Source organism: Lates calcarifer, linkage group LG24, assembly GCF_001640805.2.
Source record: "Lates calcarifer isolate ASB-BC8 linkage group LG24, TLL_Latcal_v3, whole genome shotgun sequence".
Taxonomy (NCBI): domain Eukaryota; kingdom Metazoa; phylum Chordata; class Actinopteri; family Centropomidae; genus Lates; species Lates calcarifer.
In genome coordinates, this window is record NC_066856.1 from 9,591,152 (window position 1) to 9,609,016 (window position 17,865).

At 41.5% G+C, this 17,865-nt stretch overlaps 4 protein-coding genes across 5 annotated transcripts in view; 2 read left to right on the plus strand and 2 right to left on the minus strand.

The window, feature by feature from the left end:
- The window catches only part of myripb (myosin VIIA and Rab interacting protein b), a 128,337-nt gene extending 114,498 nt beyond the window's left edge, over nucleotides 1-13,839 (minus strand). Inside the window, exon 1 of the mRNA XM_051066591.1 lies at nucleotides 13,692-13,839. The gene's annotated coding sequence lies outside the window, so the exon portion shown is untranslated. The remainder of the gene's footprint in view (nucleotides 1-13,691) is intronic.
- si:dkey-12l12.1 (uncharacterized) lies at nucleotides 1,857-6,496 on the plus strand. Its single transcript, XM_051066593.1, has 6 exons — nucleotides 1,857-2,134; nucleotides 3,814-3,861; nucleotides 4,941-5,051; nucleotides 5,438-5,551; nucleotides 5,751-5,831; nucleotides 5,933-6,496. Exons 1-6 carry the CDS (start codon nucleotides 2,012-2,014, stop codon nucleotides 5,981-5,983), a joined length of 528 nt encoding a protein of 175 aa, XP_050922550.1. The 5' UTR covers nucleotides 1,857-2,011; the 3' UTR covers nucleotides 5,984-6,496.
- Nucleotides 13,840-14,138: 299 nt separating the features above from the next.
- On the minus strand, nucleotides 14,139-15,057 carry LOC108894445 (sperm-associated antigen 16 protein). Its single transcript, XM_051066592.1, has one exon. It carries the CDS (start codon nucleotides 14,959-14,961, stop codon nucleotides 14,152-14,154), a length of 810 nt encoding a protein of 269 aa, XP_050922549.1. The 5' UTR covers nucleotides 14,962-15,057; the 3' UTR covers nucleotides 14,139-14,151.
- Nucleotides 15,035-17,865, plus strand: part of ndufb4 (NADH:ubiquinone oxidoreductase subunit B4) — a 52,961-nt gene continuing 50,130 nt past the window's right edge. Inside the window, exons 1-3 of one of the 2 annotated variants that reach the window (XM_018693111.2) lie at nucleotides 15,036-15,254; nucleotides 16,349-16,492; nucleotides 17,497-17,650. In XM_018693111.2, coding sequence (XP_018548627.1) covers nucleotides 15,078-15,254; nucleotides 16,349-16,492; nucleotides 17,497-17,559 — 384 coding nt within the window. In that variant the 5' untranslated portion in view covers nucleotides 15,036-15,077 and the 3' untranslated portion in view covers nucleotides 17,560-17,650. Of the gene's footprint in view, nucleotides 15,255-16,348; nucleotides 16,493-17,496; nucleotides 17,651-17,865 lie in introns of those variants that run through there. The other variant, XM_051066594.1, reaches the window with a different exon arrangement.

Sequence of the window (17,865 nt, forward strand, 5' to 3'; positions counted from 1 at the left end):
GTTGCTTTTTTTTCACAAGGTCGACAGCTGCAAGCTGTAGAGCATCATCCTCAGACACATTGACAGGACCTCAAAGCAGAGCTGCTGATGAATGACACTTCCCATAGGGAGGCAGGGGAGGGCAAATGCCAAGGATGGCCCTGCATAGCAATTTTATATAGTTAACTCCCAGCAATGCTTTAAAAAGTTGCTTTAAACTTGAAAGTGCAGTGAATAACAGGGATCTGGAGTATGAAATAACTCCCTCGCTGTGATTACTGTCTCTTTACATGGCCACATTGTGGTTTGTGTGTGGTTAATGTAAACTTGTAACCTTGGTTACATGATTTCAACATCTCTTACAAGAAGTCATCTGATGTTTTGATAAACTAAAGCACAGACTGTGAAATCTCAATAGGAATGACACTAAAATGAATTGCTTGGTCTGTCCGGCAAAATGGCTGACATGTTCGTCCACTCGCAGACTTGAGTCCAGTTTGGATTTGCTGCCAAGTAAAGCAGGGTTTGCCGTTTTGAGGTCATTTTTCACTCTCCTCTTCCTCTTGTCTCCTGACTAAACATCTCCTCCACCAATTCTCATCATTAGCCTGCAGCTGTCTAGCCAGTGGTCTTTCTGAACCTCCGGGGGGACGTTTTGCAACAACAGCTCCTACACAGCGTCAAATGTATCTCAGGAAAAAGAAAAAAAGGAGGGGAGGGTACTAGAAGCTGGGGACTGAGATGAATAATCATCTTTCATTCTCCCCACTCAAAATGTGACTCACTGGGAAATTGTCAGAGACATTACGGATGCTTTCACAGGTCTTTTCACAAACTTTTTTAAGTTTGTTGAGTAAGACGCCACATCTTTCACTGATATGCTAGAGGACAGGAAAGTGGTATATGGGCTTGTCTTGGACCGGAAATGAAACATACTTATATGCCCAATTTTCACAGCAGTGCATGTTTCCAGTCCTGGTGGGAGACAGTTCCTCTGTGACCAGGAGCCTGAGGCTTGAAAACATTAGACTTGAATCTCTCCTCTCTCTCTCCCTCTCATTCTTTCCATCTTGTAATACACCTTGAGACAGGGCGCCTATTCATGTACAACTTGTGCCCATCAGGAGATGCAGTTTTTACAGTGTGCCACATTTTAAAGGCCATATAAACTCCCCACAGAGGTACACCAACCCCCATCAACATGTTTGCCAGATAATGAAAACATACTATACAATTTAAAGAGAATGTGAGTGAAAAACAATGTTTTGTTCTTTTTTCATTTAATTCCCAAAGGATCATGAGCTCCCTAAACTATAATACACATATCATGATTTTTATCTACCGCTGACAGTTGGGATTTTATGTCCCTTACTAGAGCTTGGTAAACAGTAGTCTGCATTCTGAAAGATGAATTGACAGTCTTGATAGCTGCTGTATATTCCACTGAGAGGTCTACTGAAGAGTAATTACTGTAATTCTAACTAGCTTACTGAAGTGTTTGGATCAGTGGAGAACTGTATAAACAGTCACTGTACATTTTGAAAGCACAAGGAAAGAGATTCATTAATACTGAGCCAGGAGACAAATTTACAGCATAATGCAGCATTTCTTCAAGACCTTACATTAACCAAACCACCAATTTTTCATTTGTTGTGTACAGAAGTTGACAACATAAGTTTCTTCTCTCTCTCTTCAGTCTCTTTTCAACACACACAAGCACTCACACACATAGTTTGGCAGGAGTGACATTGCAGGCATAAGTGGAAAATGGCCTTCATGCTCCTCTTTGGGTCGGGGTAGTGGGGTAAAGGAGAGAGGGCTTTTAAAGGGGAGGCCCCTCAAGATGTCTGACATGTTTCTGCAGGACCGCAGGCCACTGGCTGGCGCAAAGCGCAGGCTTGTGGTGGGCTGTTTGTCTGCGTGAAGCTGGCATGGCCTCCCATTCCCCTGCATCTGTTCCCCATTAGCAGAGCCGAGAGTATAAAGCAGGGAGCTGACAGGGGCTGGGAACAGTCTAGCTCTCGCCTGGATCATGGGGTTTACTATCTGGCTGTGCGTGCTGTGCCTGCAGGCGAGCCTGCTGTCACACGCCCTCGACTGCTCGGGAGCGACTCAGGGAGAGCTGTGTGTCAGCGGACAGACCGCAGACGGACAGGTAAGAGACGCACCTCTAATGGATGTGATAGTTAGGGAAGGACAAGGGTGTTCATTATGTATCAGTCATCAGCTGTTGTGACACTACAGGGGTAAGTACAGCCTGCTTGAGTCTATCTAAATGTTGTTTGCTTGGACCAAACTACATAATAACAAACCCTTCTCACAAATGAAAGTGAAAAGAATTTGAATTATCAGCATTTTGTCCAACAAGAATGCTACAGAATACTGGCAGTGAAAAGTGCTGATGTGTCTGTAATTTTAGGTTAGTTTGAGTTTTATTTTATGTGTTTAAATTTTTGAAAATTAGAGTGAAGGTACTCAACAGTTGAGACATTCTTCTCAGCTTCTTTTGCAATTACAATCTATCTTCGCTGTCTCATAACTTTAAAATCTGTCACTCATCTTGTTATTTTACAGATTCCTAAGTGTAATCGAAATAGATTTAATAAGAGAAATCCTTCAGGACATACCTCATCACTTCTTGAAATGAATAATCATTTTTTAAAGTTTGTACTTTCAGTTTAAGGTTAGATGACCAGTCACATACTGATTTAGTTCATTTTTGCTCAGACAGTATGGTCAGTGTTTATACAGTAGCTTGGGTCAAAGGAAGCCAGTAACTCTGCAGGAATGTAAATTCATTCTGACTCCTTCAAAAGAGGCTGTTGTGACGATAATAGTGGTCAAGTGTGTTTTAGGATGGCAGGAGACGTGTACAGTCTAACCCTGACCTGTGTAGACGTATAATTTTTTTTTTCTCTAACAGAAACAAAGTCTCATTGTAATGGTTTTTACAGCCATAATGCCTCTGCACCAAAAATATACCCCTCTGTGGAACAAACTCCTTCAGCTCGCCTTTTTGGCTTTTCATGTGGCTACCGGCTGTTATACTTTAAACTTGTGGTTAGCATTTTTCTGTGGACAGTCCTCATGTTCTGTCCAAAGTAATCATCCTCATCTGGACAACGGATTCGACAGCTGCAGGAGGAGAGAGGAGGATTTTCACCCACACATGAAAGAGCCTGAGTTGGGAATTCTGTTCCATCTGAGGGAGTTAGTGCCACATATGTGCTTTTCTGCAGCAGTTATTTGTAATGTAATTACAGCATGCCCAATTATAAGCTTCAAATGTGGTGGGAACTAACTAATACCAGAAGCAGCATCTTTTAAGAGGCTAAATTTGCTCCATTTGGTTTAGTTTACTTGGGTTTTTCTGTTCTGCTAAGGTCACTTGTGTTTCTAATAGTGTGGAATACTTTAAATGAGTAATTTATGGGAATTGTCATCACGCAACAGGAGAAAACCAAACGGACTGTGGTAGCCTTTGATGGATCTCTCAAACACACCCACACACATACAAAACATACAGCTTGATTTTATGAAGTTGCAGAGACCCAGATGATCACACCTCTAACCTCCACCCACAAATACTGCAATGTTTGGTGACTTGGGTGCTGAAGAAATATTTGTTTTTACTTTGTGTGTGTGTGTGTGCTAGGGTGACATTTTGCTAGACATGTCAATATGACCTGCTTTTCTAGGCCAGTGGACTATTTTCACACCACTAAAGAAGTCATAACTCACTGTGATTACATTAATCATGCTGTAACTTAAACCCACTTTTGTACTGAAAATGATAAATACACCAAGTGATGACTCTCCTCTTCCTCTTTTCAGTATGATGATCAGAAGCAGCAGAGGGCGCTACCCTTAACTGAAGGACTGGTACGTGCCACCACTCATACTCATCCTTTACAAGATTATTGCTTGACTCTGACATCTTTTCTTCCTCTGCTCTGAGAGGGCACCAGCTCAGAGCAGGTCTAAGTCTGAGGGAGTCTGGATCATGGTCACAGCAACACCACAATGACAAGTGAAAAGGCAAAATGAGAAAGATGATTAGAAACAAACAACAAAGGGATATTAAGTTGTGTGGATATGGGAGGATGTGACAAAGCTTGAATTTGCCTGTGAGAAAACAGACAAACAGCAATGTATGTATCCCTGCAGCTTCACTTATAGAAACAAACAATACCACATAAATATTGCGATTATTGTTCAACTCTAAACTGTGCAGCTGCTGTGCTACAGCCAATTCTAAAATATTCCATCTCTCAATGCTGAAAACTGAAACGATCATCAAAATGTAGGTCAACAGCAATCACTGTGAGCACTTTAAATGGCATCACAAATGATTCCTAGGCAAATACTATGTAGCTAATGCAGTAGTCTTTGTTTTCAACGGAAAAAGAGCATGGGGAGGAAGTCATTATACAATACTGGAAACAATCTTTTTTTAATTTCCACACTTATATAACTTGGGGGGGAAAAAATAAAAGCATTGATGGAGTCAAGGCTTTGTGCTGTTATAAATTTACCACAAAGTCCTAATTGGCAATCTGAAACCTGTTGTTTCTCAAAGTGACAGTCCATTTATTAGGAAAACGAGTGGATCAATAGCAGTGCTCCGCTTATGTGCGGATCAATGAGCAATGCAGGAAATGGCAGGGCCACTGACTATAAAAATTTTGCAGTTTCCTCCCCTTAATGCTGGAGTTTGCCAATAAAACAAGGGAGACTGAATGTAGAGAGGACAGGACAGAGTGGGAGCAGGATGAGACAGGACAGGATGAGAAAGGGCAGGGGGCAAACAGAGCGGAACAGAGAAAACAAAAAATAATGTGCCCCTGCTCAGTATCCACCTCACACCAATGCACTTTCTCACATGGAGAGACATGCAGTTGGCGAGTTGTTGTTTCCCTCTGCGGTTTGCGGATGTGGTTTTGACTGTCTCATCCTTGTAGGTTTTGCTCAGACGTAAGAGACAGTTTGAGCGGAGGGGTCCCACCCACCTGAGTCACTCCAGCCTGCCCGGGGCAGTCTCTGTCAAAGGCTTCCCTAACACTCTCATCCAGGTAAGCCGCTTGTGTTAGTCACACTGGAGTCAGTGTGCGCAAAAGCCAAATGCGGGGGTGGTAAGGACTGGTTTACAGCTGTGGCTCCTGCTGCCCAAGGTCCAGTGAAGTTTTAGTCATAATGTATCATCTGTATGTGTTGAAATCCAACAAGGACACACATAAACCACATTATTTGCTCACTAAATTTAATTGAAGTACCATATAAGAGCATTTATGTTGGAATAATACTAGACTAAGAGGGAGGCTATCGTATAATGGTCAAAAGAGTGGGCTGGCAAGTGTGTGTGTTTCCAAAATTCAATTTAGTGGATTCAAATTGAGCACAACTGTGTGTAGAGTATGTATCAATGTATGCACTAATCCCTGTGTCTGTGGTTTCTTAGGCTGATAGGTCCAGGCGACACTTGGGTCAAGCTGCGAATAAAAAAAAGAAGCGCATATCCCGCGTCGGCTCCTTCTCCCTCCTTAGCAACGACAAGAAATCCAACCCCCTACAGGTAAGTCTCCATGGCAACCCCTGAGCAGAGGAAGAGGTGGGGTTTGGTGTACTTGCCAATAATAATCTGTTTGTTTAAATTGATTTTTTGATATCAGGCAATAACTTGATGGAAAATTTGTGTCATAATCTCTCTCTGCGTGCTGTAATAAGTTGATATCCTCCCAAAAACAAAAATATGAATGGGTTTTCACTTCCAGGTGATTAGAGCAAGGAGACAGGTGAAGCCCACACCACCTAAGAAGGGGAAATCAGGGCGTTCTGGGGCCTTCTCTGTTCTGGTGAGTCATTATATGACTTTTATTTTTCTATTCTCCTTTATTCTCCTACACCCAAATTTAGACTTGATGCATATTTACATGATGTGTCCTGTACCCTCCAGGGAGATCCACAGAATGAAGAGCAGAACAACAGATCCCAAAGAAGCGTATAGAAGACGAGTGCTACAAAATAAAATGTTCCTTCTAATTTTTGCCACAGTAAAAATGTGCCCACATTTTACCAACAATATGCAAACTGGAGAGAAAATCTGACACTTGGAATAACAGCTTTGATGTTTATTTTGTTGTTTCCACCATTACTGTTTCAGCTGTAAGCTAGCTTACATTTATCAGCCAGTCTGCACTTAAGGATACTTTTATATACTTATTTTAAGTTTCTAATATATTCCTGCATGTTATCACAAAACATATTAATATTCTAGTCTGGCATTTTGTTGTAACCTATTTAATCACAGATTCCTTATGAAGATTGGGGGTATATTTTATTAAATATTAAATATTTCTTGTGTTGTTGTATCAGATTTCCAAAAAAGTTTAGTAGAGACATACGGTGTAAAAGTCTTTAAACATTATGCACTTTATGCTTCACTGGAGCCCTCTCTATAAAATTGGATAATAGTTTTTACACTCTGAGCTCCATTAAGAAATTAAACTGTATAACAGGTCTTGTAGCAGCTCAGTCTTTCCCTCACTGTTTCCCAGAATAACACGTTACATTTCCCACACAAGGGTCTACAAAACTGCCTATGACTGATTCATAAAATTAAGTATCAGGAGAGTGAAACACCACTAGGTCCCTAATTACAGATGGCAAATGTAACGTGTAGTGCACGGTTGGCAAAGATGGCAGCAGAACCTCTTTCCTAAGAGAGGACCACTAATCCATTTACATTACAGCAGCCAGAGGCAAATAGCCTCAGTGTGTGTGTGTGTGAGAGAGAGAGCGAGAAAGAAAATCTAAATGCAGTGCAGACCATCTGTTTCAGGAGTCAAACTTTGTCTATTTAAATATCTTGTGTCATTTTTAATTCATTTGGCCAAGAAGGGAAACACAGTTTGGTCTGGACCAGCAGATTAGTTTGAGTAATTCTACAGGTCGCTTACATCAACATGTGCACAAAATCAGAACCTTGTTTGCTGCTCTGCATCTGTCTCGCTGCCTATTTACAGCACATCAGATTAAACAAATCACCTGGTTACAACTCTAACACTGAGAAAAACAGTACTTTACTGTGATGAGTACCTAAAATTACTCAGGCCCACCCAAAGTGAAGCCACCAGAAAATCCCAACTATGAGGCAATCTGACAAGGAAAATGGGCCTGTGTAAAAGTGGAAGGCAATCTAAGTGAATGGGATGACTCATCCTCTGCTCATTTAGTGATCAAAGCCCTCTGCTAATGACGTAGGTATGCAGTACACACAGTGTCATTTTTATGGTTTTATAGACACCAACAGAAAGAAGAGGAAAAAATAACACTACAAAATGTTATTTATAAATGTGATATTTTCCCTGAAGCACATCATTAGTGTTGAATATGCTTCAGTAGCTTGCTCTGGGAGAATATAGAGATGTGGGTCCTTAGCTGGTCACCCATCATCAGATAACCTGGATCAGCTAGTCATGAGCTGTCTCTGTGTCGTCTTGGTGACAACCACCGCAGGACGTCATTCTGATTTCTCCGAAAGAGCGACACAGATAAAGACCAAGATCCTATTATTCCTATTTAGAAACAACAAGAGGGACACAGCCTCAGCTCACTCCCCTGTCATCATCTCATACACACACACACAAGCATACACATGCAGCTCTGACAGCTGCCAGCAGGGTATCACTGACTGTCTGTACCCTTGGGCTAATGCATCCTGGGAAACTCCGGGATGATGACCTGATGGAGCAAGACAGTGTGTCCGAGAGTGTGTATCAGATGCTGATCACATGCATGCAGCCAAACATGCACACACACATTTCCAAATGCAGTATAAATACACAGACACTTTATAAATAGAAATCAGTCATAAAACCCATTTCCTCCTGTGATGTAAATGTTAAACCAAGGTTCAGTCTTCAATCTGAACATGTGTCACCACGTGTGGTCAACACAAAGGGAATCCTTATAGCTATGTTTCAGTCATTGCGGTGGTGTAATGGTGTGTGGCATTGTTTCCACTTTGCTTTGGGGTTCATTCATCCCCTTGAGAACAAAGCTGATGATAATCACCACTAAGAGAATAATTTGGAAGCCTTCAATCTATAGGATTGCGGTAGGAAACGGTGCAAGCAGAGCGATATGTCAGAATTTCCCATAAAAGCTCAGTCAGGTTTATGTGTAGTTAGTGGCTTCCAGTCGACATCCTTTTAAAGCAGAAGAAACCACTGCGTAAGTATTAGTTTCTTGTTGACAGGATGGTCTCATCCCAAACAACATGCAATGTGGGAAAAGACAGTCACAAACAAGTTCTACATTAAGAGTGGATAGACTCTGAGACAGGAGTTAAACTTTACTTTTTTTTTTTTTATTTAAAGGATAATTCAAGTTTATGCAGCTTAACATTTTTGTTGCATCTTTTGCCACTATTTGTACTGGTAATAACTCACCAAGATAACTGTCTAATCTGGGAGTACGACAAGATTGTCTAAAAAAAAGTTTGCCAAGTAGCTATGAGCAAACAGATGATCAAAATTCCAGATTTCTAAATCACCGCCCACATCCAATTTGTTCAGAGATTCATACAGATCTCCAGAGAAACCAAAGAATGTCACAGCTTAGGAGCGTTTGATCCAACTAGAATTGGGAAAAATAGGGACAGGCCAGTGGTGAGAAGCCTGAATAATATAACACCGCTGTACAATTTGTAAGTCAACATTTGGAAAATACTCTTAGCTTTTTGACTTGGCTTTCTTGTCAAGTTATATGAAGATACTAATACCACTCTCATGTCCATCCATTTTCTATACCGCTTGTCTGTTAAGGGTTGCGGGGGTGCTGGAACCTATCCTAGCTGACATTGGGTGAGAGGCAGGGTACACCCTCTACAGATTGCCAGTCCATCGCAGGGCCAACATATACAGACAAACAACCATTCACACTAACCTACCTACCTATGGGCAATTTAGAGTCACCAATTAACCTAAGCTGCATGTCTTTGGATGGTGGGAGGAAGCCAGAGTACCCAGAGAGAACCCATGCAAGCACAGGGAGAATATGCAAACTCCACACACCAGGGCTGTGAGGTGACAGTGCTAACCACTGCACCACCATGCCACCCCACTCTCATGTCTGTATGCTAAAGCTACCAGCTGCTGGCTAACTTAGTTTAGTCATGAACAGTGGAAACAGGTGAACAGTTTCCCTCTGTTCCCAGTCTTTCTTTGCATTTACCTCTTGGCAAGAAAACAAATGGTGTACATCTCCTAAAATGTCAAACTTTTCCTTTGAATTGACATTTTTCTTAGATTAACAGTGAAGAAACATTAACTACTCCCAGCAACTGCCACAGCCTCTGTGCCGACATATCCATACAGTGAGTCTGATAATCTGGTCAAACTGTTGGCTTGTTTACAACTTGTTTTATAGTCTGTCATCGTGAATCAGGTCTATAAATGAAGTACAGTATTTTATCAACTGAAAACTCTCTGTAAAGTGAGATTTCTCTGTGATTGCAGTCAAGACAAAGGTATTCCCTGCTCAGTATTCCTGTAATGACTCATCTATTCTCCTCATCTATTCTCTGTTTCCACTGACCTCAGACTCTGACCACGCTTTCAGGCCGACTTTGGCTCCTTCTCTTCATCTCCTGCCACTTCTCATCAGATCAGATACAGGGCGTTGGCTGTCTTCCCTCACCTCATGTCACTCCTCTCTGGCCTGACATCACCTCCCCCAAACTGCCTCCCTAACTCTGGCTGTCAAAACTTCCTCTATCTGCTGTCACAGCAGTCCGGCCCTGTCATATCCCCCAGGCCGTAATGAAGAAAAGGCAGAGAGGGAGAGAAACGGAGATGTATATGTGATATGTGTAACTCCTCGGTAACAGCGTTGTGATGTCAGCTCAATACATCAGCCTGTTGACCTTTCAACATGTATGGCAGCGGGAGGGTTATTTATGGGCCAATGCAGAATTCATTGACTTTTCCAGGCCCTGTCAGTTTCTTACTATAAACAAAGCCTTCGTCTGCACATCCAGAGGCAGTCTGCCACCTGCAATCTCTTCATTTTGTCACTGAAAACAAACCAAACATTTCTGACACTGTTCAAATCTTTGTGGTCTCTCTAATGACATCTATAACCTACAATTCATCAAAAATGCTAATGCTGCAGTCATACAGGTCCCAGCCAAGAAATACCTAATTAGCCCCCTATAAAACTGCTAATAAAGCACACATATTGTTTAGTGAGTTTCAGTTGTGATAGCAGGTGGATTTTGTTATCTTTGGACAATATCCAGCTAGCAGTTTCCCCTGTATCCACTCGTTGTGCTAAGCTAAGCTAACCAACATGCCAGTGGTATCTTCAAGAAAATGAATAAGCATCTTTCCCAAAATGCTGAACTGTTCAGTAAAATTTCATACACCCAATTTATATGAAGTGAATGTGGGGCATTTAGGGCTCCTGGGTGTCTGGGGAATAAGGGGAGTTGCCCATTTTGCTGGGGTGGTATACAGTTATGGCTATGAATGGAAAACTGCATATCATCATAAAATCTCAGGAACTTTGAAAAACTGTTGGTTTAAGTTTGACCGCTGTGCATTTTTGAGTTCTTCTCAAGAGAAACCAAGTAGAGGCATCTAAATCACAATTATACCAAAGTGGGTTTTACAAGGTGTCCATATGCCAACGGGAGCACATTGGCCACTATACTCATGACAGCCTGAGCATCAGGAGTCCCCACATCCTTCACCATTAGTAATTCACAGGCAATAAATGCCTCTTGGCTTGGAGTGAATTTTGCCACAGAAATTTTGAAAATTGACGTAAAAGCCAGGCGCTGAGATGAGCAGAGCTGAAAGAAAAATGAGAAAGATTTTGTCAGTTCCGTCTCGTGGGCAATTCATCTGCGTAGCTCTCCTGAAGATGATGGATGCCTGCTGAGTCACTGCCATAGGCCAATCTCTGCCCTGCTCACTACATGAAAGCAGAAAATATTGCTGAGTTTGACCCACTGCCCACTGTATAGGTCCATGGAAAGCTGATTTATTAAGAAGGGAATACTTGCAGACAGGGTGAATCAATTTCACAGATATATATTAGAATAGGATGGCAGAGAGAACTGATGATAAACTGAGAGAGAAGCATTTTTAAAATATATATATGTATCCCAAGGAAATAAGGAATCAAAGAATCATAGAAGATTTCTAGCAACTAGGCCAGAGTAATCTCCGATCAATCAGAATACAAGCTTTGGTCTAATTAAGTTGCATAAAAAGGACAAGGGATTAGGAGAGAGAAATAGAGAGTGAAAAAGATGAAAGAATGCAAGGCAGGTTTGGGTCAGCCTGAGCCAAATGGGCTGAAATGTGAGTCTTCTCTCTCTCATTCTCCTTTCTCTTTGGTATGACACAAAGGTCGTTGCAGGATGTGAATTGGGCTGTCAGTGGAGAGAGTAGCTGAAAAGGCAGCACAGGGAGTCAGGCAGGCACGGGAGGAATTCCAATCAGCCTGAGGCATTTAAGAAGGAGCCACAAAGATGAAAACTTTTTCTAAAGGCTGAGACAACCACGTCCCCTCAGACCTGACGAGTCAGTAGGGAGGGAGGGATGAGCAGGCTGGAAAAGGGTATTATAGGCTTGGGTGGTACAAAATGTTGACTGGGAATAACATGCCGCCCTCCAACCACCACCTCACTGACTCCGTAACCATTTGTGAAAATTACAAAGGCTATAAAATGTCACAATTATATTCTGCAGATGAAAACAAGGGCGGAAGGGAACACTACATTCCTCCGTTACATTCCTCAAGGGCAGCAGAGTAATGGAATCTCTGAGCCAGGAAATATTATGAATAAGTACAAAAGAGCAGCATAACACATTAGGTCATTGACTCTAAGTCTACAAACCACTTTAGGGACCTTTGGTGAAGACTGAGAAAAGTGCTTTTGGTTTGTGGTCGGAAAAGAAACCTGCTTCTATTTTCCCAGCCAGACTTGCATGTAGAAGTTATTTTAAAGACCAAAACGGCACAAAATGACTTCTGATTACTGGGAATGATTAAGTCTTGCAAGGTAGCACAGACTGCTGATAGAAATCCTCTGTGCCTTTTCTTTTTTATCACTCAGTCTGTAAATGCCTTCATATCTATATTGCATCCTTATCTGTATCTGTTATCTTTGCACAGTAAGTGCATCAAAATAAACATCAGTCAGCATCACTGATTTACAATAAAGAATAAAATGCCAAGTGTTCTGTGGGATAGACATGAAGGCATGTGGAAGTAAGAGCTGACAGTGAACACAGGCTATAAGGAAAGAAAAAAGGGGAGGAAAAAACTTTTTTGTGGCTATTGTGCCCACAGCTTGTAAACTCTCAAAAGTTCAACTCCAAGTCCATGAGGTCTAGTGGGTCCCAGCCAGGGCAGAAACATATTAATATTTCATTTGAGGCTAAGTCTCTCTCTGAACATTATGGAGAGAGGGGCAGGGAGAGAGGGAAAGCTTGTTGGCCCCAGAATGTGGTCCCACATTGAATTTTGAAGTCATAAATGGATATTTCAAAATGGCAGAGCGGGTGGTGCTTTAGAGGTCCTGAGAGGACAATAAATCATTTGGTCACACGTACTGTAGCTATGCCTAGGCCTCTCTGGATCAAAGAGCTCTCTCAGCATCTTTGTACCACTCAACTACTCAAGTATGAAGTGCAAGGAGAGAGAGAAAGGGAACATCTGTGTGGGATGGTACATCTATGTGCTGCATAATCTGGCTGTCATGCCACTGAGATATCTGTGAACAGGCTGTATGACAGTTCAGCCTTACTTAAATTCCACCAATTCACTCCGGTGGAATAAAAAGTACCACAACCAAATGAACAAAATATCTGTGCGAGAATGTAGGAAAGCATTACTGCATTCCTATGCACTGTGCCAATACCAGGATTTCTTATTTTAGACCATGTACATTGGAATATTACACCCAAAATGTGCAAAATTATATCTATCTTTGCATAAGCATAAGCAGCACACAAGTTTCTGTCCCTTTATTTAATCTGTTTGGTAATTATTTCCACACACAACTCATCCTGGCCGGAGTGCCACTGCTGTGGTTGTCAGTGGAAAAATAAATACACTTGTGAGTAGAAATGACACTGGTTCCTCTTCTGCTGCTTTTTCTAATGCTTATGGGCTGCAGTTCCCTGATATTCACTCAGTGGTAGTAAAGTCAAAGCTTGCTAAAGATTGCCCTCTTGTGGTTGTATTCTACAATGCAACATGTCAGCACTTCAACAACACAACAATGACAGATTGATTAATTGAGTACATTTCTCCATCTTGATTGGAGTCAAGATAAGAAATAGAAATTCTGACAGACTTGAATAAGGTCAACTGCATTTCAGAGCACAGAACCTTGACTGGATACATGTTCACAAAGACCAGACACTCATTTGTGCTAAACCTATCAATGTAAATTTAAGTAGTAAAGATGTAAGAATGAGAATCTGAGTTAAGTAAACCTTGCACAACATCTTTTTAACTTTGACTTACAGGCAGAGAACCCCCAATAAAAGCAATTTTATGTAATGCAATGGATTTGAACTGTCTGTCCTTATTTTGTGCACAAATATTGATGAAAACAGACAATTTGAAGGAGCTCTTTTGCAAGATTTGCTATCACTACATAGCCAACGTTAGCATTAGCAAGTGTAACTTACCAGTCTAGAGGTAACATTGCAAGTTCAGCATCAAATTTCATCCTTATATTTGCCAAGAGCTGTCTCCAGCCGTGAAAAGCAATGACAATGTTTTGCCTCCAGTTCTATCACTTTTCTTCTACTTAAGTTAGCATGCTAACCAGCTAACCCCGGCTGGCCAGTGACGTGACGTTCACTGTAACCGTTTGTTTTTTAAACGCAGCTGAAGCGCTTGCGTCACCACCTGCTTCTGACAAGAAACCACGTTTGGTAGCAGAGAAAACTTATATATAGCCCCTTTAATGAAAATTACAGCACAGTATTTCCATCTGAAATGTGTTATAATACAACCAGAAAGTTTGCTAAATGCAATTATTTCAGTAAAGTGTTGGTACCTAAAAACTACACTGCACTGTGAGGACCAACAGGATAAATGCGAAGAGTTATGACATTCTATTTATTTCAACCAACATTTGCCTCCCTAGTCTGACTCTCTGTGGGGTCTGGATGTAGGAGACTTGGGCTGGGTCACTGGACGTGTTGTCCCTTTGACGCTTGCCTCTCCTTTTTTGTTTATCTCCTCTTCACCTGCGTCCCCACAGAAGTGGGTGTTGTCTTGAGCTGACTGACGGTTCACACGTCCTAACGCCTTGTCCCTCTCCAAAGTTACCAACACTGTCTGCTTTAAAACTGCGTGGTATTTTTCATTCATCCGCTTTATCGCAGGCTCGTAGTTGTTACATTGAACCTTGAGCCTCCTTATTTCCTCAATGAGCCTGTTTTTCTCCTGGACAACACGCTTATGCTGCAGCCGATGGAAGTCTCTGGCTTTCTGGACCCTCACTAGAGTCTCAGCCGCAGCAGAGGCTGCCAGCCTGTACTCCTCCCTTTCCCGCTGAGCGTTTTTCAGCTCGCTGTCCAGACGCAGGTTGTCAATGTACACGTCCGGAACCACACCGACACGCTCTGCATCCACCAGCCCTTTCTGCATCATCTCGGTCCACTCAGTCTGAAAGCAGTCAAGTGTTTCTGTCATGCCCGCATGGAACAGAAAGTTGCGTAAAAAGTCATCCACAGCTTCAGGTTGGTGCGTTTTTCTCTTTGAAGTAGCTGCCCGAGCATTGGCCTCGGCTCGGTTTTGAATGGCTTTCACCGTCGCGTCCAAGTCTTCTTCCCCTTCTGTTAAACTCCAGTCGTCTTCAAGAGACACTTCTTCATATTTGAAGTCATCATCGCTGTCATTGGGAGCACCTGCGTGCTCTTTTTCTTGATTTTTGTTAGTTGCGCTCATTGTTTCACTTGGCACGTCCAGCGAGAGAGCGTTGGCGTCGCCATGGCAATTGGCGTTCAACGCGAGATTTCACCAGTTCACGTTTACCCCAGCGTTCCACCCGTCATCAAACAATCATGGCGGACTACCGAGAGGCGCCCTTGGCCACTCGGCCAAAAACATTGGACCCAAATGAATATTTCAACCTTTCGCCGGATCACAGACGCACTGAAGAAGAGAGGGCGGCACTACGAGCGAATTTGAAGAGGCAGTATCAGATGCAATTCAATAACCCGCACAAAAGGGAGCTCATTGTAAGTGGCTGCCTGCTAGCTAGCAATGTCACCCTTCAAAAGGGCCTAGGCTACTTGATGAGATGCTAACGGTAGTAAGTCAGAGGCACACAGCAGTCGCACAAACCAAAATGTATACAGTGCAATGTCCATTTTTTATCTGCATTTCTGAATTCATGTGTAAGGCTTCATGCCAGTAATGACATCCACAACCTTATTTTTGATTAACGTTTTTGAATAACGCTAGCTAACACATTCGCTCACACAGTGATTGATAACACAGACTTCATAATTTCCCAATGGTGCTCTGGCATCCACTGCTAACACAAAGACTCGAGATCCAGTTCAATATTTCCTCTTGAAAATGTATGCGCTGATAAGATTATTATAATTTGTTCATCTGTGCAAGTTTAAGGTGAAGTATGCAGTATATTCTAAATGCTAGTCATCTGTCCCTAGCAGTCTATGCTACAGTATGTAGAACATAGTTTATATCTTACAACTTCAATCAGATGCTGCAGTGTTACTTAGCAGAGAGTGAAACATCGTTTGAAATAATAGTGTTGATATTTGCTACATACGCAGCCCTTCAAATCCTGCAGGTTAATGTCCCCTCTTTCAGATGATAAACACTCAGCAGCTTCCATCAGTATAACTGCAAGTAATCCGCCAATTGTAGTCTGTTGTAGCCCAATCTTAATCTATACTAATATTGTCAAAATGTGTGTATCTAGCAACAACACTGTTACACTTTGCCTGAAATATTAAACTAGTTACCCATAATATCATGTTCTTGAATTACTTAATGTTGTCATTTTGTTTCTCTATAATGTAGTTCTGCTTTTGTCTACTCTGTATTTACTAATGCATGTTTGTACTTAAGCCTTTCTCATAACAGAATTTTTTACTTGTCATAGTCAGTTTATTGTTGTCAGCACAGTGAGAGATCCCAACAGTTTTATGTTTTAATGACAACACACAGTTTTTTATTTTGTTGTCTTTGTTGTAGTAATGTGTTGTAAATAATTGTTTGACTCTAATTTTTTTCCCATTGCAAATGCAGTTTACGCACAGGGAGATAATTGAAATCTCCTTGCATGCCTTTGTCTATACAGGAAGACCCTGCCCTGACACGCTGGGTGCAAGCACGCGCCAACCCCTACCAATACTTCAGGGCCACAAACAAGACCTCTCTGTTGGGTGCCATGTTTGGAGTTGTGCCTCTCTTCGTTATGTACTACATCTTCAAGACAGACAGGGTATGGGACAAGATGCAGTGAGCTCTTTTGCTTGATTATTGCAGTGTTTAATGAATGACATGACTCACCTGTGGCTCCTTATGTAGCAGGTTTAATAACTACACAAGCTTTTTTGCTGTGTACTACAGATACAGTGATACATGTCTGTATCTAGAACAAAACGTAGATAAATCATGGGCACAAGATAGTGTTGTGAACTACTTATTCACAGTTTTGGTTTTGCCGACCATCTTTTGGCTGTATAAAGATTAAGTGACAGACTAGAACTTAAGTTGGATATACACAAACGTTAAAAAAAAAAAAAAAAGGACGAGAATGTACTCTAAAGTATTGTTGCAGTTAAAGTCCTTTCTCTCAGGAGCTGCCATTGTGCTGCAAGTGTCTGTGTTTTATTTCCAACCCCTACTGGTGTCTTCTTTTCAGTGCATCTATCTGCTGTTATATTGATGATAGTCAGTCCCAAATTGGTGGTCAAATCATCAGTGATTTTACTTGATATAATTTATTAGCTAATCTAATACACTAATAATACCATTTACAAGAATAGTTCCATCTAAAATAATCCTAAAATGTGATGAATGGCATCATAGACATCTGAAAAGCCTTTTAGTTGTGGATTGGGACTCATTATTTCCTTGTAGGTGCACAGTTGATCTGGTTTTCCTTTTTGTCACACTTCCATTCACATTAGAAATAAGTGCCTCATTTGAAATTCTGCCTGCTTTCATTTTCCTCCCTATTGTCATGGAGATTCACCCTCTAAATCTTGCCAATAGAAATTCCAGCAAGAATTTGGTGCCAATTGTCACACTACTGTGCCATCGTGTTTGTCTCCCTCTCTCCGCTGGGAGGGGGAAAAAAAAACCTGCCTAAAATCGTACAACACTCACTCATAAAACACACAGTTAAGAAAATGTCCAGACAGTGAAAAGGGTTAGGGTGATATGACTTTGTTGCTATGGAAACAGTACTAACCCATCATCTGTTTGTCTTCTGTTTTATAGGATAGGAGAGAGGAGCAGATTAAGGCTGGAACCCTGGAGCGCAAGTTCAGTTTGTCATCATGAGCTCCGATGTGTTAAGACCTCCTATATGTTCTAGTCATGATGTGAGTGTATGTAATTATTATTAACTGAATAAAATTATATTGTCAAATCAGTTGTGTGGCTTTGATTGCTGAGGCAAAAGTGTGAGTGATCATAGTGCGATCACAAGCTAAAATCCTCACGTAATCAATGAAAAATATGCTGTGGGAAAGAAAAGACACATTTGTGTTCAATATCAGTGACTGATGAGTTTCCCTTTAGCTAGATATTTAAAGACAACAAAGCACTCTCTATCGTCTTAAAATGATCTTCCTGTTAAAACAATAT